Below are 23,517 nucleotides of genomic sequence, written 5' to 3' on the forward strand. Positions count from 1 at the left end.
AGAGTGGGAGCGAGAGAGCGAGAGCGAGAGAGAGAGAGAGAGAGAGCGTCAACAATCAAGTCAAAGTGCTGGAACGTTCCCTCATCATCAACACGTTTTGCAATTTCTATGGCCAGAACTTCGCGCTTATCAACATCATACAATCAGACACACACGCACACACACACACACACACACACACACACACACACACACACACAGTGAACATTCATTCATTCATTCATTCAGTTGTTTGTTGTTGTTGTTATTGTCTCCCTATTGCATTTTCAAAAGCTAGACACAGAGCAACCTGTTGCCGACTCTCAACTGAAACTGAACTGAACTTCGCCAGGCAATGCAATTTTCAACAACGTCATCAACAGCAGCAGCAACAACATCAACAAAAACAACACACAGACGCACACACAGCCAAGCCAGCAGTCAGTCAACAACAACTACAACAACTCCAACAACAAGTAGAAACCATTTCCAAGCCATGCCCGCCGTATAATACATTCAACAAACAATTGAAATTTCGTATACAATTGCGAATTGAATGAGGAAATGAATGTGTAAAATGAATAACGTCTGAATAGCATCTCTTTGCGTGTGTGTATGTGTGTGTGTGTGTGTGTGTGTGTGTGTGTGTGTGTGTGTGTGTTTGGGTTCAGTCTGCAAGTGTCGAGACAGGTCGTATACGTGTTTTTTTTCTTTCCCTCTGCCCTTTCGCTCTCTCTCTCTCTCTATACCTCTCGCTCTTTCGCACACGCTGCTCTGGGTTTTTGTTTTCGCTGCCTTTTTTTCGGTGTTGGTAAACGGATAAACTCATAAAACAGTTGAAACAACGTTTAGATATTTGCTCAGGGTTAGAAATAGTCACAGAAAAGTTTGACACGAGTTTTGGCCTGAAGTTAGCTGCAAAGCCGATGTTAGCCTCTAGCTTTTGGCCAGAAAAGTAGGCAACTAAAGTTTTTCAATTTATCATGCCAAAAGTTCATGTTAGTGAAATATAAAAGCTAAACAATGGCACGGAGCGAGTGAAATTAACTGGAACAAGAGCTCACAACTGAAACGTAGCTTAAATTAATATTTTTGAATAACTCTAGCTTATGCTTACACTTATTTTATTTGTATATGTACATAGTTGATTCTAAAGTCTGTGTTCTTGTATTGCAGATAGGAACTTGAATACATGTGAATACACATGTTATAAGCTGCTTTTTACGTAAGTATTGTTAAATAGAAATACTTAACTTTTTAATTCTTTGGCTTTGTTGGCGTCAACGTAACATTCATATTAGTATTCTTACTTTATTATTATGTAGCATAGACTCTTGGTCCTTTCGCCTCTTAATATTAAAAAAATAATATATTAATATACAATAACATAATAATAATAATAATAATAATATGAGAAAAATAAGAGAATGCCCATATTTTACCTTCAAAAATGATGAAAACCCTCACGAAAAAATGCAGTCGCACTTTAAATTTATATTTAAATTAAATGTTTAATATTAATCAGTTGCATATTAAATGAATATTATTTTGAACATAGCTAGAATTTCTTTTAATAGATCGAGTTTCATCCTACAATTTCCTCTCACATATGTTTCTTTTTCAAAAGTTCTTTTAGAAGTTCTCTATTCAAATTTTCTGCTTTGGAAAATTACAAAATATTTTAAAGAAAAGTTGTTTATAAGAATGAGAAATAATTTTCCAAATTTTTTATTATCTTATTTTCTTCATGCTAAGGTGTTTTCTCTATTAGAATAAGAATTCATAATCAAATTTTTAATAAACTTATCTTCATGCAAAGGTTTATACTTTATTAGAATAAGGCTAAGAAAATTAAGTTTTGATTTAAAACTATTTGTAGATGTGTTTCTTTTTTTTAGAAAAGTTTGTTGTTGCTTTTAATTTTATTTTGAGTCATGTGAAGTTCAAGCGTTAGCAGCTTAACAGGTGCACATGTGTGCAATAGAGAGCTGGAGCAAGAGACCGAAAGAGAGAGAGAGAGAGAGAGAGAGAGAGAGAGAGAGAGAGAGAGAGAGAGAGAGAGAGGGAGTACATGGGTGAGACAGATAAATAGTGAAAGAGAGAGGAAGATGTTTCTATGTGCGAACTGAGTGAATTGTGCGAATATTTTTGTTGAACTTGTTTGCTTGCCAAATGCCTTTTGTGGCCGCTGTTGTTGTTGTTGCTTTTGTTGTTGTTGTTGTTGTTGTTGTTGTTGGCTCCTCTTGTTGCCTTTTGCTATTGTCCGCCGCTGCCTGTTTTTGTTGCGTTTTTATTTCTTTTATTATGTGCAAATGTTTGTTTGTAATGCTCGGCGCCATTGTTGTTGTTGTAGTCGTTGTTGTGTGTGTGTGTCAGTGTGTGTGTGTGTGTATGTGTCAGTGTGTGCGTGTTTGTATTTTTATTTCATTTTTTGTGCGAACAATTAAAACTCTTTGCAATGACCTTGACTTTGTTTTTTTAAGTGTGTGTGTGTGTGTGTGTGTGTGTGTGTGTGTGTGTGAGCTTCCTTTTCCCATTCACACGCGCCCAGCACGCTCAAACGTCAAACATAAAACACAAATAACAACAGCAACAACAAAGCCGTCTGAGTGTCTACTTGGTCTGAGTCTGGAACTGAGTCTGGGCCTGGGCCTGGGTCTGGGTCTGGGTCTGGGTTTGGTTTTTGGTTTGTTTTGGGCTTATTATGTTCTTCTCTTTATTTTTTATATTCGAAAACCCCCAAAGAATCGAATGGCTGCACAAATATACAATAATAATACACAAAAACAACAACAACAACAACAACAAGTGCTCTGATAATGAACAAGAAACGTTTTCGTTTTTTATTTCTTGTATTTTTTTTTGCTTTCCGTATTGTATAAAAGGCTTTTTGGCAAATTTTGTTCTTTGCTTTTTTTTTTGTGGTTAAGATTTGCGTTTTTGCTGTAGGTCAGTTTCTGGGGCAGGTTTTTGTTATATATGTATATACATACCTATATTTTGTTTTCTCATTGTTTTCGCCTGGTTTGTTTATTTGGGCTTTGTTCATTGTCAAATCATTTGCAATTGGCCATAAATTCGTTTTGCCTGCCTCCACATATCGCATTTTATTTTAAGATTCTGCCCGAGAGCGCACATTTCTGGGTTAGTAGCTCGATTTGGTCAAGTGCTTGAGGGGCAGGGGAAGGGGGCGTTTGCTCGGCACGAACAGAGCCCAAATGACTTGCATGAAATTTACATCGGAAGTGTGTAAAAGTGAATCACTGAATAAGTCATGAGTAAAACAACGTATAACGTATCGATTACAAGTAAGTTAACTTTGTTTTTATTGTTGTTAGAAAAACAACATATCCTATATAAGGATTAAATTTGTTTTAATTAAGTGTATATAAATATTACCATATTATTGCTAATCCACTTTTTCAAATTATTAAGTAATTAATCAGATTATAATTTAAAACTTTCCTTTAGCTAATATTTTTAATAATTTTTAAATATTCTAAAACGGATATTAATTACTTCCAGTCTTTTTTTAAATAATTTTTAAATATTCTAAAACGGAAATTAATTACTTCCAGTCTTTTTTTAGTTTTGTACTTACAAGCCTTTAGTTAATATAATCGTGTACACGTGTTTTTTTTTATTTTATGTTTTATTTAGGACATTTTTTTTTAAATTTCATAATTGAATCATTTGTAGGTCTTCTTCATGCATTTCAAAAAAATAAGAAGAAGACTTCTTTAAAATATAGAATTTAAAAACTTTCTGATACTATTTCAAATTAATTTTTTTTAAATTTTTTTATTAAATATTCTCAAAGATTTTCTGCATCTTATATAGATGCGCCTTTTTATATTTAAGATTTTTCGCAGAGTTTAATTTGCATATTTTGTATTATTCTTACACTATGTTTATCTTTATATACATTTTTTTTTGTCATTTTGTAATTTAATCGACGCGCAGTTGCCTTGTTTTAGTATTTTGGCCTAGGAACCATTACTTATAATTATTAATAGCGTCCGATTTGGACTGCAACAATCATCGATTGCCCACAAAGATTTCAATTAACATCGCTTTGGTAGTGTACTCAAGAATGCCATCTACAATTACTAAGAAAGCGCAGTCACATAATACCAGACCCAAGCCTCATATGATCCATTACACCAAAATGAATCAGCTCCGTGGCAAGCGATCCGAATGTTGTTGCCATTAGCTGCGGCTCATTAAGAAGCTGACGCACACTTTGCAACAGAACCAGAAACAGCACCAAAACCAGAATTCCGAGTTACTTTGCGCTAATGAAAACCAAGCGAAAATGGTATAAGAAAAAACTTACGCACATGTGCAATAGGTGCGTTTGGGGTGGTGCAGGTAGGGTGTAGGGGTAGGCGGTAGGCGGTAGGCGGCTTGCTACTGAAGTGGAGCACGCCGAAAAACCGCGTGGCTGCTGCTGCTGCTGCTGCTGCTGCTGCCACAAGACAATGCGGTTGCCTATTCATATGTGCAGCTATAATTACAACAACGTGGCAACATGCTCAGAGGAGCCAGTATCTGCCATCTAAAGGATGCCAGACCGCATCAAAGTCACACACACACACACACACACACACTGGCACATATACCGTTAGTTATAACTGTTTGCTGCAGTGCACTTGGCAGCACTTGCTTAATACATTTTGCCAGCTACCGCCGACTGGCTGACTATTATTTCGTGCTCCGGCTGCTACCTTGGCAAACCCATTAGGTTAATAAGTAGAAAAAAATGAGCGAACAAAATGGAAATAAAAAATTAGAAGAATTCAAACTATGCGCGTGAGACGCGCCAATGGTAAATACGCCGCAAACACTGCGGTACACTCCCCAGTCCCCTTTCGACTGCTGTCTTCCAGGTGCCTGGCTGCCCGGTTGCCCGGCTGCCCGTTTGCCTTGTCCGCCATATTTAAAGCGTCCGAAAGCGCAAAAATTCCGCCAGACTTTGACTAGAAGCTGCTGTCGCTGCTGCTGCTGAAAACTGGCAACGTTGCTTGCCATAAAAACGACTGCCCAGCGACGACATTTTTATGGCAGCTCTGGCAACGCAAGCAACAACGCCACAGATCGATATGTGGCGCAAGCGAATACGTCATATAGTGCTAGCTCACTCTCGCTCAGCGTTGATTGGCGCTGTGCGCTGCGCATAATCCAAGCGAGCATTGAAACCAACACCAACACGCACACACACAGCTGCACAGACAGCGCATAGCGTTTATTTGATTTATTAGCGTGTGCAGCAGCCACTAGCGTTGTCTCTGTCTAGCGCTCACGCCTGCCCAACAGCGTAGCGAAACTGGTTTGCAAATGCCGTCACACACATACACACACACACACACATGCACACTCACTCGAGACCCGTTTGACTAGCCACCCTGTGTATGTGTGCGTGCGTGTATGCTGGCTCGCAGCGCCAAGCGGCCTCAGACTCAGCTGCTGGCCAGTCAGTCTCTCATTCGTCTCTCGTATTCGCTGTCGTCAGCACACGCGCACGCAACGAGCAACGGATTCGAGAGTTTCGCGTACGAGTTTTCGCCCTCACCTCGCCCAGCGTACTACACGCACGCACGCACACACACACACACACACACAGAAACACACGCACACACGTCGTCGGTTATTTGCTTCGGTGACGGCGCTCGTTAACGCTGGGAACAGGTTTCGCCGCTGTCCGCTCGCTCGACGGCGAAACAGAAAGGTGCTCAATTCCGCGTTGTGTGGAGGTATTTTTCGACGTCTCACGCAACGCGCTGATTTTTTGCCCAAATAGCAAAAAATACAACAAATTTACTACAAAAAAAAAAAACAAAAACAGAAAACTCACAACATTATCAAAGCATATTTCGCGACGCGTTTCAACAAATAAATTTCAAGTGTTTTTGCGTTCAAATATTTGATCGAAAAGCTAAAACAAATAGCAAAAGCTGTTTCAAAAGGCAAAAGAAATAAATAAATATATATAGATATCTATATATATAAATACATCTATATGTGTCAATTGCCAGAAATTGGCAATTCCGAACAAATTTACCTACAAAAATCAAAAGATAACAACAAATTCCAAAATCCAACAAGTGCAACATGGTTTCCAAAAAAAATGTTCAAATCATAGCCAATAAATAACTGCTTAATAAAAATAATCTAACTTACTCAGAAAAGTAACTGTGCATAGACTAAAAAGTAACTCTAAAGCTGTTCAAGTGACATTTTTTGACAAAACGTATCTTTAAGATACAAAACGTGCATTTACGGATTTAACAACTGGGCGTGCTCTGCAGCAACAACAAGGAACACTGCAATTGGATATATAGCATCTACAGGTGCTTAGAAACTATCTCAATTGCTGCAAAATCAGCTAGAAATTATTCAAAGCTGCCAGAAAAGTATCTATACTTTTGAGTTGCAAAGTATCTGCAAACTTCAGACACACGCAAAACGATCTACCAGCATCAGCATAACAAATGCATCTATGATTTGCAAAGTAACTAGAAGCTACAACACGTATCTACAGCTGCAATAGACACAGGCGAAAGTATCTACAGGCATCCACAACTTCATGCATTACCCTCGCTGGCAATCCAGAGCTTAAACCCATTGCCAGTTACAGCAGCAACAGTTGCCAACATCCCGACAGCAACATGCTGACCATGGAGGCGGACATGAAGTGCGGCATTCTGCCCGGCCAAATGCCGCCGCTGCATGGCCATGCCCATGCGGCAGCAGCCACGTCTTATTCGGCGCTGGCGCCGCTCATGAATCTCGGCCCGTCGCATCTGACGCACTCGCATCTGAGCCAGCACAATCATCACCATCATCACCATCACATGAGCGCACACATTGCGGCCAGCCAGAGTCCCAATCCGCTCAGCTCGCTGCAGTCGAGCATTGCCAACACGCTGAACGGAGCGACACAGCAGCAGCAGCAGCAGCAGCAACAGCAGCAGCAGCAGAGCTCGCCGCTGCACAGCTCCAGCGAGCTGAGTCCCACACAGAGCAGCATTGGCAGCCATCACATGACCTCCCCAGTCAGCCATCATCAACAGCAGCAGCAGCAGCAGCAACAGCACTCGCAGCCGCATCCGCAGCAGCAGCAGCATCCGACGCTGATGGGCGCCGGCAGCGCCCTGAGCAGCATGACCAATGCCGGCAACAATAACAACAACAACAATAACAGCGCCACGGCCAACAAGAATCAACAGCACGCGGATCGCGTGAAGCGGCCGATGAATGCATTTATGGTCTGGTCACGTGGCCAGCGCCGCAAAATGGCCTCCGATAATCCGAAAATGCACAATTCGGAGATCTCGAAGCGCTTGGGCGCCCAGTGGAAGGATCTGTCCGAGGCGGAGAAGCGACCCTTCATCGACGAGGCGAAACGTTTGCGGGCGGTGCACATGAAGGAGCATCCGGACTACAAGTATCGGCCGCGTCGCAAGACCAAAACGCTGACCAAAACCAAGGAGAAGTACCCAATGGGCGGCCTAATGCCTGGCCAGCAACCGGGTCCCGAGCCGGGCACACCCACCCGCGGCTCGCAGGGCATGTCCCAGAGCCAAGCGCTGAACGGATCGGGCGGTGCGTCCGCAGCGGCTGCCGCTGCTGCTGCCGCCGCCGCTGCAGCGCAGCAGGTGCGCCCGAACATCCATCAGATGAGCGTGCCGAACGGCTATATGCCCAACGGCTATATGCATCCCGATCCCGCCGGCTACCAGACGCACTACATGAACTACGCGCCGCGCTACGAGATGAGCCACATGTACAATGGCTATGGCATGTACGACACGGTCGCCGGCGGCCAGACCTCACCCTACGGCAGCAGCCTGCAGCAGCCGGGCTCACCGTCGCCGTACGGCTCCGGACTGCAGCAGCAGCCGACGGGCGCGGTGACGGGCACCGGTTCGCCGGCGCCGTATGGAGCACAAGTTTCCTGCCAGAGTCACAGTCCCAGCGATTCGAGCATTAAATCGGAGCCCGTCTCGCCCAGTCCCAGTGCAATTGCGCTCAATAATAACAACAACAATAACAACAATCACATCATGAAGCGCGAGTACGTATCGGCGGCAGCAGCAGCTGGCGCTGGAGCCGATCTCAACAATCTGATGAACATGTATCATCTGCACGACGGACTCTCCGGTGCGCCGGAGCAGCAGCGGCATCTGATGCACTATCAGACGGGCTCGCCGGAACTGCAGCAACAACAGCAGCAGCCACTGCAGCATGTGATGCATCACCAACAGCAGCAGCAGCAGCAACATCAGCAACAGCAGCAGCAACAGCAACAGCAGCAGCAGCAACAACATCAGCTGCATCAGCAATCGCTGCGCGCAATGGCGCCGCTGGCACATATGTGAGAAATGGCCAACGCCTATGGAGCCGTGGCCGCGTCTGCAACTGTGTCGCCGCCGCCAACAGCTGCTGGTGCTTATATGCCAGCAGCAGCAGCAGCAGCGGCGGCAGCAGCACAGCAGCAGCAGCAGCAACAGTTGCTGAACGGCCGGCCTAGTCCGACGGCATCTGGTTCGGGTTCGTCGGGCGGTCGCTCCTCGGCGCATTCTAGTGGTCACACTGCCACCGCGCATTCACCCGCCTTGGCGGCGGCTGCTGTTGCCGCTGCCGCCTACCAGCTGTCCGCGACGTCAGCGGCGGCAGCAGCAGCAGCGGCCTCCTCCTCCTCCGCGTCCGCCACGGCCGCTGCCTCTAGCTGCCAAGCGGCCAGTGCGTTTGTGGCCTCGGCCAGCATGCTGGACATGCAACAACAACTGGAGGAGCAACAGCAGCAGCACCAGCTGCAGCAGCAGCAACACCACCAGCACTACCTGCAACATCAGCAACATCTGCAACACCAGCATCATCAACAGCAGCAGCAACTGCAACACCATCAACAACAGCAGCAGCAGCAGCAGCAGCAGCAGCATCAGCTGTATCATTACCATGCCACGCATCCGCAGCAGCTGCACGCGCACGAGGCAAGCGCTGGTTTGTTGGATATATCCACATTGTAAATTATTGAATATATATATATATAAATTACTCTACACACACACATTTAGCGTTAATTACAAGCGTAACATAAACAATTTTTAGCTTTAGTTTTAAAAAGATAATTCATTTTAGCACTTGTAATTACAAAATGAATTCAATTGATAAATAAATACAATTATTATAAAATTAAACCTATAAATAAAAGCATTTTACAATTAAGCATACGCACTGTTGTACCATATGAAGCGAACATCTTTCCACAAACACACACACACACACCTTCACATTCCAAAACTTGCATTCCACAACATTTTGGTAAAGAATAAAAACCTAAACGACAATTGTGTGATACAAAGAAATTGTTGCAAAAAAAAAAAACTAACAAAAACTAAGCAAAAAATTGTTTCATGTTATTTTGATTTCTGTTTTTCTGCGCTGTACAAAAAAACTTTAAAAAATAATTCGAATTTCCACAAAAAAAAAACAAAATTTAAAGCATAAAAAACGCAAAAAACAAAAAAAAAGAATCAACCACATTCTATTTTATAGATTCTCTTATACATTAAGTAATTATAATTATTATCTATTATATAAACAATTTAATTATAATTATTAATTATGCTTATGAATACTGCAAAGAAAAACAAAAAGCAAAAAATACGAAAAAAAAACAATTAATTGTAATAAAACAAAAATTATTATTATTATTATTAAAAGGCAAGCATCTACCACATAATACAGAAACAAATTTAATAATAATAATACAACAAAATGTTAGTAAACCTAATGAAAATTTAGTAAAAACAACAAAATGATAAACTGAAACCAGGCGCAAGGCGAACAAAAAATATTCGAAAAGCAGAAGAAAACTGCAAACAAGCAGCCGGAACGTCTGGAAAAAACCAATAAAAACCAGAAAAAATCCACAAAAAAAAAACACACACAAATAAAAGAAAAATCTTTACAAAAAATATTGAAAGCAATTGTTTTTTATTTTGTTATTTACAAAGTCAAATTTGTATAATCCATTTTTTGACTAGCTACAATTTGCCGTCGGTTTCTCAAAGCCTGACAGAATTTTTAAAATCTTAAAACAGCCAATTTTTTATGAGTGCACACTTCCAGTTATTCTCTCTCTATTTTTTCAAGATCTGCAAATGTGCTAAAAGTAAAAAAATAAGTCAAAATGCTGTTTTGATATTTAAGATTTACGATGATATTTTATGGCGCCCATTTAGTTCCGTCAAAAGACGATATTGAATTGATTTCAGGATGAGCGCAACGAAACTTGTTTATATTTAATATTATTATTCTTTACTTTTTGGGGAGATCGCATTTGAGACAGAAAATCCACTGGAGCTATAAAAAATCGTATTGGTTTACTGGTGCCTCGGTTGCGGTATTTAAATACGAATTTTGAATCATTAACAAATTAAATGATTTAACAAAACCTGGGAATAGTCATTAAAAGTTAACAGCATAAACGGGCGACTATGGAAATAAGTGTTTCAGAATATCAATTTTATTGAGTATTAAGTTGTGTTTGAAGGGTCAACAGTCTGAAAATTTATTTGATGTTATGTTTACCATATTAAATACTTGAGTAGAATTTGTATTTATTGAGTTCTCAAAAAGTGCTCAACTCAGCTCAAATGTAAGATCAACTGAAGCTGTCAAAAGATTAAGTACAGGATTTCTTAAGATAGTGAAAAGTATTAATTATAATTGTATATACCATTGTATATCCTTGCTTAAGTTTTTATAGAGTTCTTTTAGAAATTCAAGAATGCTCTAATCGATTTTCAAAATTAATATATTTAAATTGGACTGTATCTACCAAAAAAATAATAATAATTATATATAACTAACTAACTATAACTATAAATATAACTTCAATTATTTGAACTTTTTTTTTTCGGAGAATTTGATGAAATTGTTTTTTAGTTTTTCAGTACAACTCACTTGGAAAATTGCAGGGTGTTTTTTCGCTTAAGTATGCCACGCTGCGAAATATCAGTTATTATTTATCAGTAGCTAATTTTAATAAATTTTGCTCCATTATTTTTTTTAGATATATTTTTATAACCTACAATTTACGTGACCGGAAGGAGGAGTTTTGTAGCTGTCGCCGTTGATTTAATTCTAATTATATTAATTTGCGATCTACTTGAGTGCATTTTGTATAAACAAATATGTCACATGTATATAAATTATAAAAAAAAAGCTAAGTTATTTATATATTATTACTTTGCTATTTTTAATACTTTTTACTCATGCAAGTTTGTCCACAAAACTTTAGTGATGCCAGCTTTGCCTTTCCAAACACATTATGTTTATAATCTTTGGAATCTAGATCAGAGATAATGGTCTACAGTCACTAAATTGAATCCAGTCTCTTTTATTTTTTGGCAGCATGTGTCTTCGGAAAACGACCTCATATTAACAATCCATATCATTCACACGATATTACTAATTTATGCAACAGGCATCTGCTAAACGCCTCAGAAATTGCCCATATTTTGGTTATTGACCAATCAATATAAGAGAGTGCTTTGGAGTAGTAGTAGAATGGGCGACTGTTAGATACTCTTTAACTGCTCCATCACTCCATAATCATGTGTTGAGATGATCATTATGTAAGTTTGAAATAAATTTCTAATTATTTTTGTGTTCGAGTGCAATGAACACCTTTAAATTTGTAAATAATATTTCAATTGTATTTCAATCAAATATTTATTTGGTTATTATTACTCGCTAAGTGTAAGCCTATATATTGATGTAATTTCTTAGATTTTAATTATATTATTTTAGCATTCTAATAATTGCTTTATATCAAACATTTGTAATATTCAAAGCCCTTTACTATTCAAAACATACATTTCAGCAACTTTTAAATGACTATAGTTAAACAAAAAATGTTTAACAATTTATTGCACTTATTTGTTATTAATGAAAATTGCAAATTCAGCGCAAGCAAATATTAAACAAAGTTTAATACACTTTGTAGCTTATTAAATTTATTCTTTGCCAATTTTGTTGCTTTTACCTTATTATTGTAATTTTCATAAATGCCATTTTACTCGAATAAAAAGACCATGCAGAAAAATCCAAAAATTAAAATAAAAGCTGAACGGAATTTCAATTAAAATATTTTTTGATATTTTCCTTATTTCTCTTTGCAATCAATTAGGGCGCAGCTTTTAATTACAGATTTTTCAATTTTAGTCTAATACAAATTAATTTGAATACTTTTTTTTTTTTTCTGGATTTTCTATGCAGTCAACACAGTTCACATTATTCTCATTAAAAACGAGACTAAATTTACATTTTTCGTAATTCGATTTTTTTATTTTATTGTTATTGTTTTGGCTTGTTTTGATGTATGTTGAAAGCGGCGATTTCTTGAGATACATGCATAATTTTTTTTCTTTTTTAAAAACACAAATTTTATTAATGTTTTATGGGCGTCATTTGTACGATGCAATGCACAGAAGATACAGCTACAACAGATACGGATACTGATACAAATCTTTCAGCTGAAATTCGAGTTTGTCTGACATGCAAATCGTTTGTCGGAGCGTTTTGTTTATTTTCTCGCTCGTCAGCCAGTTGGAGCAATGTTTGATTTAGATTTATATATACGATACATTTTTTTTTTCGTTCAGCTGTGTTGTTGTTGCGGTTTTTGTTGACATTGTTGGGTTTTTTTTCTAATTAGCTTAAATTTTGTGCGGCTTTTCTAGCTGTCGCTGTCATTCAATGCAATCAGTGAGAAAATTAAACATCAGCACTTAATTTTGCGATGCAATCAGCCTTAAAATTAAATTAAGTTCTACCTTAAAACTCACACATTTAACAAGGTTCTCGGGCTCCGGCTGCGGCTGCGGCTGCGGCTGCTGCGGTACAGGTTCGAGTGTGGCAGCTGAGTCATCATCGCAATCAGAAACCGCATCGCAGACAGCGGCAGATCGTGAGAGTTTCGCAGTTAGCACAAGTTTACTTATGTCTATTCCTAAACAATTTTAATCGATTAAGCAGCAGTTGTGCTCCGAATAATTATTGCACACGTTTAAACATATAATTCTTAGACATATTCAGACAAGCATTTTAAGACCAAGATATTTGTTGATATGCATGGGTTAAGTTCAAGTTGCTTAGCTACTTTTTCAAGCATAGCATGGAATAGATATTTTGTCATCTATTTTAAAACGATAAAACGATTAGGCTTAGACTTACTCATTGATGGCGGTTGTGGGTAGTTCTAAATACCTTAATAAGTATGAACTTCTTTTTATTATTATCTATACAGTTTCATTCGGGTGCTGAGCATGTGCCAAGGAGGTGCTTCAAAATTTCAAGTACCCCCAACAGCTAGCACTAGAGTTCGATTTTAATTTTTTTTATACGAGCCCCTTTAATTTTAGATAGATTTATTTAGTTATACGTCATATCAGCGCGCGTTCCAAGAATTTGAACTTACTCAAACTAATTTTTTGATTGTTTATTTATGTTGAATGTTTACACATTTCCAAATTAATTTATTCAAGCTCAAGCTCTTGCCTAAAAGATTTAACAAACAATTTATAATAATTGGAATATCTTTATAATATTTTTTAAGCTTTTTATTTCAAGCTTATTTTCTATTGTTGCTAATATATTATAATATATATTCGAACTAAATAATCAAACCATTATTTAGTGTGTTTTCAAAGCTTTTAAAAGAGACTTGACCTTGTGTTCTCTACTTTTTTGATTTAACATTTTTAATAATATGTGTTAGTATTGAAAATCTTAAAGCTGAGGGTACTTTTTTACTAGATCTGAGTTATCTGAAGTACATTTATTTTATTTATATTCTTTATAAATATGCGCCTGTATTATTATTTCTTAATTTGTTAGAAAATGTTATTTTTTGCTGAAAAGAAGACAAGTAATTTGTCTTCATTTAATTGTTTTAAGCAATTATAAATTATAACTATATCACTCTCCTCTCTTGCCACCATCTCTTTCTCGCTTATGAGAATGTCTCTCGCTCTCTCTTCCTCTGTCTTTCTGTCTTTCTCTCTTTCGCTATGATTGCTAGCATAATTCGTGTATGTTGTGTCACTCGAGTAAATCTATGCCTCAATGAGTGCTCCCTTCAATTAACAAAACAAAAGCTCAGCGGCGCCTTCAAAACGACTACTGTTAGAACGAGAGAGACAGGCTGAGGAAAGAGAGAGAGTGAGACAGAAAGAGTGGGAGAGCGAGAGACAATCTCATAAGCGAATAAATTCCGAAGCCAGTGGAGAACTGAACAACTAATTAAACTTTAACAATAGAAAAGTTAGCAAACAAATGGCATTATGCATAAACTCAGGACTGTCTGGGGCTGCTTTGCAGTTCGGGTTCAGTTCGACCGGGGCCAAAGAGATGGCGCCCTTTAAAGCGGGACACTCACTTATGGGCCGACACATTTATTTGTATTTTATTTATTTTTTTTTTTATTACTATTTCAGTTTTTCAAAACTAGGTTAACAGACGGCGCAATGTTATAAATACTCGAGCTGATTCGTAAGCCTAAAACTGTAACCAATGCTCTGTGCATTGCTCTGGGGTTGGGTTAGGTTTTCGACACTGAAACTGAAACGTACATAAACAAATCGGATTAGTTGACAAAAAAAAATGGGGAAAAATAAAAAAAAATCCAATTAGTTGTGCACCGTCGTGCAATGGCAACACTTTTAAACTGTTGTCAGCTCAAAGATACATAAATATCTGTATCTGTATCTTTGTTATTTTTTTTTTTTTCATTTTCGGTGCGTGATTTGATGGATGTGTGGCATGCGTAAGAATTTATAGGTCGCTTGATCGATGGACCGCACATTGATTTACGTGTCGCCCAGACATGCAAAATTTGTCAGACTGCCTGGCGACCCGAAAGGCCCGCTGCGTACAGTTCTAGCCGCCTAAGCCGACACCTGCGCACACCTGCAGGCGGGGAAAAACCCAGAGACAGGTACAGAACATGGTAATGAACCTCTAAAATCCACGCCTCGCTGCAAATCCCTGCAGCGGATGCGGCTCAGCAACTGCATTAAAGGGCTGCAATAACAGTGCTATATGCGAATATGCGAGGGGTAGCAGCAGAGGAAAACAACAATAAGGCCTAAGCAAACACAGGGCACATTATCATAATCACCAATAAAATTTAGCCAGCGGCTTAGCCAGCTCAACAGGTTGTAGCCAAAATGCTGTCAGCTTTGCCTAAGACTCAGACTTCCTCTGCGATTTCTCAGTATTGGCATCGAGGCGCATATCTTGCACCCGCATATCATTCAAATACTGTAATTTAATCACTGTAATGGACAGCGAGGGGCTTTCGGGGCCCAGCATAAAATGCACAATCTGCATCTGGAACCAGGAGAGTGAGAGAGAGATAGAGAGAGAAAGAGAGAGAGAGAGAGAGAGAGAGAAAAAAGGCGTTGGAGAGGGGAGCACCCCCGATTGTTATATATTCGCTGTCATGCTAATCGCTGTCAAATTACTCGTATATTTTTGCATTTTTATGGGCCTGCTCTTGAGTTTAGTTGGGGGTAGATATGGCTGCGGTCCGCTTGCAATTAGGCGTTTAGTCACGCCCTGATTTGACATTGATATGAGCCGTAGCTGTAATACAACTATGTAACTATGCGGGTGCCCGAGAGAGGAGGCGACGGCAGAGGCAACGGCCAGTTGATAAGAAAAAACCAAAACCAAAAATGCAACCGAAAAACACAAAGAAAATCTCGGAAGCAGGAGATTAAAATGCAGTCGGAAGGTCAGTTCTGCATAAATTAACATTATGTGTCACAATTGTGGATGGCATATTAATGTAGTTTATTATAAGTCATTAACTATGCGTGTGCTCTGCTAACATATGTGAATTTAAGGGAGGCTCTCATAAGGTTAATTAATTTTTATATAGTTAATTACAGAATTACTGCAATGTTATTTGTCAGACAACCAGAAATGGTAAAGGAAGTAGGGTTTCTCAAAGTTGATTTTAAGTTTTGTCGCTCTAAGCTGTCCACTGCAGATTTATTTGCCATGGCATATTCTGCTCTGATCTACTCTGAATGCATTTTCTACAAGCCTGCAATGCCAATGCCAATTTTTAAATGTTCCACAATTGGTGTCAAAAAGTTTTAGTATGGTATGTTTCTGAGACCCTGTTCTAGGAATTGAGGCGCAGTAAAATGTTATCATTACTTTGACGTTTTGTTTAATTAGAAGTTGTTAGAAGTTGGTTACCAAAATTCATTTTAACTTTTACATATTTAATGTGAACATTTGATGAATAAATTACGGATATTTAACATTTTTATCAATTAAATTAAATTTTTGGATTGACTTGGTCACAGGTGCACAGGATTTTCGACTTTTAATAATTAAAATAGTAATAATAATAATAAAATTAATGAAAGCAATAGTAATTACAACAATAATATTATTAATACAAAAGTAATATTACTATCTACAATATTAAATATATTAATAATATCATTTATACTAATTTAAAAATAATTATGATAATAATTTTGTAGTAATTGAGTTGAAGGCTTTAAAGTTAGAAACCGCTTTTGTCATAATATTCCATACTAACAGTAATAGTAAAAATTAATACAAAATCGTTCAGTAATAGTACTGAAATTTGTATTACTTTTAAGAATATTGTCATCAGTAGAGTTGATTGATTTTGATTCTTGGATTTAAATATTAATAAGTATATAAATATACACATTTCATTGCCTTTGTTTTGGGCCTTAACATTATGAAATATATTTTTATACCCTGAACTCATTAATCAAACCCATGATCAGCGCCAAAAGCCGAGTCGATCTAGCCATGTCCGTGTGTCTGTCTGTCCGCCTGTCCGTCCGTCTGTCTTTCCGTCTGTCCCTCTGTCCGTATGTATGAACGCAAGGATCTCAGAACCTATAAGAGCTAGAGACTTGAAATCTTAGATGCAGATGCTCCTAGCTCCCGCGCAGATCGAGTTTGTTTCCGATAATCGATAACTTACTCCGTTTCCTATCGATATATCCATATCCTGTTTTTTGGGCAATTTTGGTAAATAATAAGAGCTAGAGTTACCAAACTTGACATATAGCTTCTAAAATAGAACATATATATGCATTTGATGTTGGCAGAAGGGGGTTCAGGGTATCCCCTAGTCGGGAGCTCCCGCCTAGAACCTCTTACTTGTTTTATTATATTTTTATGTTTGTGGGCGTTGTCCCTTAACTTTATATCGTTCATACGAATCGGAAATCAAGCTTCTGAGCATTTTTGCTTGCTCTATTATTTTCAACACAAACTCTCAGCAACGCAATATTTATGACAATTTGCAAATGCACAAATTGTATTATGCTTGAAGCTGCTTTTCGGAGGCACAACCAACAAACACACACACACACACACTGCAAAGCACTTGTGTCACTTAATTAAGTCGGCATTTTATTGTCGTCATCAGCGTCGCTCAAGTTAATTACTCAGCGCTCGGCAGAGCAGCTTCACTTCCAACTCCGAGCTCCATGCAGCGACCTGTACCCGGCACCTGCTTCCCATGCCACACCCATTTTGGGCTGCTGCTGGCACTACATTTACTGGCTGGCAAGTGAGCATAACAATTCCTCGACTGGCTGGCAAACTTCTTTCAGCGACTGGGATTGGGTCTGGGCGCTGAGAGCTGGGAGCTGTTTGCTGGGGGCTTGGGGCTGGGGGCGGGTCTGCACTTTGGCGCATTTGTTGATTCGCGCACTTGAACAACATGGAAACCCGGGCATAGTCGACGTTGGCAGCCAACAGTCAGCCGTCAGTCTTCAGCTCTTATCTTAATGAGTTTTATGCATCTAATTAAATAAATTGCACCTCTCGTCAGTTAGTCAGTCGGTCGGCTAGTCAGTTGCTGAGGCGCCATGACAACTGAGCCGCAGCTCATGTACACAGCAGCAGCTCTCGAATTTTTCATTTTTTTCTCTTTGGGCTAAACGTGAAATGCACTTGCAATCCATGGCCAGCGCCATGGCCCCACCTCAATGGGGTGCCACATGTGGCACCACACCCAAAGCGAAATTCAATTTTAATTACACATTTTTTAGCTGTGATTTTTCCAATTCAATTTTGCTAACCATTTTTTTTTTACATATTTGCTTGTATGTGTATATGTTTATATGCATATACTTATATACTTTTACATACACATATGTATTTACTTTAATCAACCGCGCCCAGTTGTTGCCTTTATATCGACTGGGCGGCAGTTTGTTGCGCCACAAAGCGGCTACAGATTGTTTTTTCTACGTGCTCGTATTTATTTATTTACCTGATGCTGCTGCTCCCAGGCGTAGTCGTCGTCGCATTTTCAATTTTTCGCTTGCAAATTGGAAAAGTTCAAACGGGCACACAGAGAGCCGAGAGCCAGGCGCCGAAATGGCAGACCCCACCCGAATCCCCAAATCCAAACCAAATCCCAGGCCCCAGACTTCGACAGGAACAGAGCAGACATATGCATGAGCTCGAAAGCTACAGATAAATGCAACAACAACTGCAGCAGAATTTAACTGAAACTGACCAATGCACAGTGGGACAAAAAAGAGCGAAAATGTACACATGCTTAATACATTAATTTCTTAATGATAATTTTCTGCATTTCAATTCAGATAAAACTGTATCTTATAAATATTTTTAATCAAAACTGATTTGTACTACATTTTTATGCACTTTTGATATTAATGTATATTATTTTAAAATAATTTAAATAAAAGTTTTTTTTGTATACTGATAATACTTTTTGTCATTCTATATTTTTTAAATTTTATCAAATCTAATGATATGTTAGCGTAAATTTGGAAGGCAGAAAAAAAATAAGAATTTTTCTTTTACTTACAAAAACATTTTTTATATCTGACTAATTAACATTTTAACCTTTTTTATTAGGTATAATATATATTTTTTAATATAGTTGTATGCACAATTAATTAAACGTGCATTTTTTTTTTTTTCAATTTTGACATTTTTATAACCTGGTGAATCAACTATATATTGTATATTTACTTGTATTATTACAACTAATGTATTGCCATTTTTCTTAAAGTGCAACCACTGTGCAAATTGTAATATGTTTTTATTGTAGAGCACATTTACATACGCATTCCACACAACTCACACACACACCCAACCGCAGCCTTTCACATACATATTTTGAACATTTCGCCATGTCCGGCAAAGCGACGTCAATGACAAGCCCCGGCTGGCTGAGTGACTGGCTGGACGGAGAGACTGATGGATAGATGGACAGACTGACTGACTGACTGACTGACTGACCAATGCCATAAAAGTTGCCGCCTGTGCTGCCTAGATAGTGTGCCCTGCAGCTTTATGCATGTGGCTGTCTGTATATATTTATATATATGTGTGTGTGTGTGTGTGTGTGTGTATGTGTGTATGTGTGTGTCTGAGCTGATTGATTGATTATTTGTTCCGCATCACTCACCTGGAAAATTCAACTGAAGTGGCAACTTTAATTAATTTGCTTATATATGTTGCCGCCAAGTTGACTGTCTGCGGCACACACATTCACGTGTGTGTGTGTGCGTGTGCGGTATATAAACACAACAAACAACAGTTAATACATAAGCTTGCAAATTAATTGGTTTAACGTACAGACAGGTGAGGCCTGAATGCGTTTGGGCCGTGATTGGGCCGTCAATTGGGCTGCGCCGAGATTCTTTATAATGGCAACATTCGACTTATATATACGTTATTTTAAGTACATTTTATACATACACGAACGGAATCAAATTTGACCCATTTTATTAAAAATAACTTACTTATCCACATAAACTAATTAATATTTTAATTATTTTAGCTTACATAAAACGCTTGCATTCATCGATACGCTTTATTTAATTAAAAAACTAATTTGGGGTATTTCATTAATAATTGTAAAATTGTTGTGGCCGAAAAGTATAAAAAAAGAATTTAGCAGAAATATAATTAAACAGGTATACACCATAAAAACAAATGAGTAAAAAATAAATAAGTAGAAAATGCGAAAAATGCCATAAACGGCTTCGTCAAGTAGAAACTATTACATATAATGTTAAGAATAAATATTATAAAAGACTATTTAAGGTGCCTGAATATTTTTGTTTAGTAATTTTTAAAATATTAATATTATATATGAGTATAAAAGAACAACAATTAAATGCATTTTTCATAGAGCTGAACCGAAATGAATTCCTATTGAGTAGGCACATTTTCTAAAATATCTTTTTATATATTTGCATTCAGTCATCCCTTTCTAATCTATTTAAAAGGCTCTGACATCACTTTGACAATGGAACCATAATAAACTTATCACCAGGTTCAGTGCAGCAAAAGAAGTTTCTTTGAATTTAATTCTAAGACTTAAATTTATTTGGCCCATTCAAATTTAGAGAGCACAAGACAAACAAAATAAATTAATAGGTTAAAGAGCGGCCAGTCTGAAGATGAAACACAGATCATTTACAAAAATTATCGTATATATCAAATCAAAATAACTGTTTTCACACTTCTAAGCCTATAAGACGACAAAAAGCCCAAAACACATAAAAATATGTAAAAGGCTATAAAAATCGAACTCTTCAGTTTATAAGAACTATAACAAATTGAGTCTAATAATTTAGCGTGCGCCAAAAACCGTTGGTAGCCAAGATTCCAACAGCGAACACTGGCTATAACAATAGGACGAGATTTTCGGCTGATTTTTTTATGAGCGCTTTTTTTTACCGTTTGTTTCTTTTTGATATGCCAGCGACCACCTACTTATTAGTTGAGATTTGATGGCGGTTTTATGGCATATTAAACGCTTTATCATTCATGTATAACAAAATATTTTCAACTTTCTTTGAACCAGCATTTCACCAACCAACTGGAAGCTGAGACGCACTTAACTTAATCTGTGCTTAACATTTGGAGATACTTTTGTATCTCATTAATTAGAAAAGGTCACGCTGTCAATGAGAATGATTTCTAGACCGCTAATTGCTGATAGATGCAACTGCTTGTGGATTTATAGCCGCGATTAAAGCCAGTCTTCAATCTAAATGCTACGATTTGACCTTGTCGCTTCAACTTCTCTAGATGCGAATGACTCAGTCGAAAGCTATCGAAAGCTAACGAAAGCTGACTGACAGGCTGTCAATCGCAATCAGGCATTAATTTGTGTGTACGTGTTTCGCTACAATTATGATGGTAGTACATTTATGTGAATGTTCCATAATTATCAGGTTTCTTATAGTGTTCTATTTTGGAATATATTTTTTGTTAATTATAGGCAGCATTTAACATTGACTCTTCAGGATATACATACATGAAAACTACAGCCAAGTTATGGAAGGTAAAATTGAGAGATTTTTTTCTTTTATATATTTTTAATAATTAAAATATACAAATTTATCTATTTGGTTAATTTTATCTATTTAGACTTGTCACATTGTTGAAAACGTGAAAAAATATAAGTTTTAATGTATATATATTTATAGTATATATATTCTTGATCAGCATCAAGATCTAGCTATGTCCGTCTGTCTGTCCGTCCGTATGTATGAACGCAAGGATCTATTATTATAATTATATCTGAATACATACTTGACTACTTGACTAGGTTATGTTTAATGTCTTAATACTTCTTATTCCCATCAATTTGTTGTACATTTTTCCTCTAAATCCATTTCATATATATAATGTAACTCTACCTGTCAAACTGACATTGGCCAAGTAGATTGCGCCTTGCTGCCCCCTAACTCGCTACCATTACAGGGGTCGTAACTTTGAAAGAGGCTTTATCAAAAAAAAAAAAAAAAAAAAAAAAAAAAAAAAAAAGAGAGAGAGAGAAGAGGAAAACGCATTAGCATCTTAACAGCCAAACGAGCAAAACGATGGCCAGAGGCAATGCCAGACAGATCAGAGTCCGATACGCGTGTACCTAATATAACCCTAAGGTGGCGAGCCGAGGTGCTGAGGTCCTAAGAGGTGCTGAACTGCTTATTTAAATGCTACACCAATTTATTGTCAACGGGCGCATTTCATTCATGCATTGTCCTGCCGCATAATCCTTGAATGGGCTACGTGCCCCTTAGGCGGTTCCTTAACGCATTTACGCCATATCTGACGACCGTCGCGTCGTGTCGCCTCTCGCCTAACGACTTCCGTTCGAGCTTTGCGCACGCGCAGTCCGCTTCGAGCCTCTGGAGCTGTGGAGTGGAGCGCCCACAGTTTTTAATGATAATCTCTTGAGTTATGTGTTTTTAAATATAATTTCGTTGTTGGCGTGCAGACGACGGCCCCATAACTCACATAGCGCCAAGTCACGAACTGTCAGGGGCAGCAGCTCCAGCTCCAGCTTCAGTTTGTAAACTGTCCAGGTTGAGAGTTGAGCTGAGAGTTTTGCGTTTTGCGTTTACAGCGTGTTACACATGAGACACTCCCACGGGCAGTGCTCGCATCTCATTAATTGGCTCATAAAGTAATGACCCGGCTACCTGGCCCAAAGAAAAAAATACATCTCAGCCAGATCTCAGCTCAGATCTTTGCGTGACTGCTGGGCATTCATAAGCGGTACGTTTAACTTTTTCATAAGCTTTGCGGCAAATTTGGCACCCAATTTATCAAACGAGAGCGCTTGTCGCCCCGCGGGTGCATCCTCATTCTCATTCTCAGCAACAACTGGCGTGGGAATCCCGTCAGGTTGTGTAGGTGAGAAATTTGGAATGCGTTTCTGGGCAAGCTGCAAAGTTTGGCAGTACGCCCGCCGCAGTCTAGCGCTAATAATGCGCCTTATCCCGTGCCCTGTCCAATGCAGACAGAGAGGGAGACAGTGTGACAGAGAGAGAGAGGGAGAGCGGGAGCAGCTGCGTCTGCCACAGAACACGCTGTAATCCTGCCGCGTAACTTGAGCTCAAGTCATGCACAGATGCCGTAAAGGGTCGAAAGCCCGTAAAAACCACCACCCTTCATCCCCCACCGCCCCTGAGCAGCCACATGCTGGGCGTGTGCTTGGGCTGTGCAATCAAATCAAATGAAATCAAATAAAATTAAAATCCACTTTGAGCCTATTAAAGTGTGCCAGTGATTCGTATGCGCCCTGACTGTCGTCCTCATTCTCATTCCCATTCCCATTCCCATCCTCATCCTTCGGCCAGGCAACTGTCACACGCCGTCGTTAGTTTTAATTGACATGCAAGTCAACGTCCAGCCGACGGCGACATGTCAATCAAATGTGCAGCCTGCCCGGCCATTCGCATATACCAATAGCTCTCCGGCTCACACCCACCCCCCAAACGCCCCATAGGCAAATGTACCCCCTGCACGCCTCATTATGTCGCTGTCACTCTGCGGTTTGTTGACACACGCGTTTAGCTCAACACGTCCCAACAGCTGCGATCCGAATCCGCATTTCCTTTTTTTAGGCAGTTTTTCTCTTTTTAAGTGGTAAATTGTTGGCCTATTAATTGGTGG

General features: G+C 38.8%; 1 protein-coding gene across 1 annotated transcript; it reads left to right on the forward strand.

The window, feature by feature from the left end:
• The first annotated feature begins 5,220 nt into the window (after positions 1-5,220).
• Positions 5,221-9,070, forward strand: LOC115763239 (ecdysone-induced protein 74EF). Its single transcript, XM_030705715.1, is given in 1 exon segment — positions 5,221-9,070. A coding segment is annotated over 1 exon segment (2,364 nt). The 5' UTR covers positions 5,221-6,647; the 3' UTR covers positions 9,012-9,070.
• Positions 9,071-23,517: the final 14,447 nt, after the last annotated feature.

The sequence above is a fragment of the Drosophila novamexicana genome, unplaced genomic scaffold, assembly GCF_003285875.2.
Source record: "Drosophila novamexicana strain 15010-1031.04,08,12 unplaced genomic scaffold, DnovRS2.1 tig00000689-arrow-pilon, whole genome shotgun sequence".
Lineage (NCBI taxonomy): Eukaryota > Metazoa > Arthropoda > Insecta > Diptera > Drosophilidae > Drosophila > Drosophila novamexicana.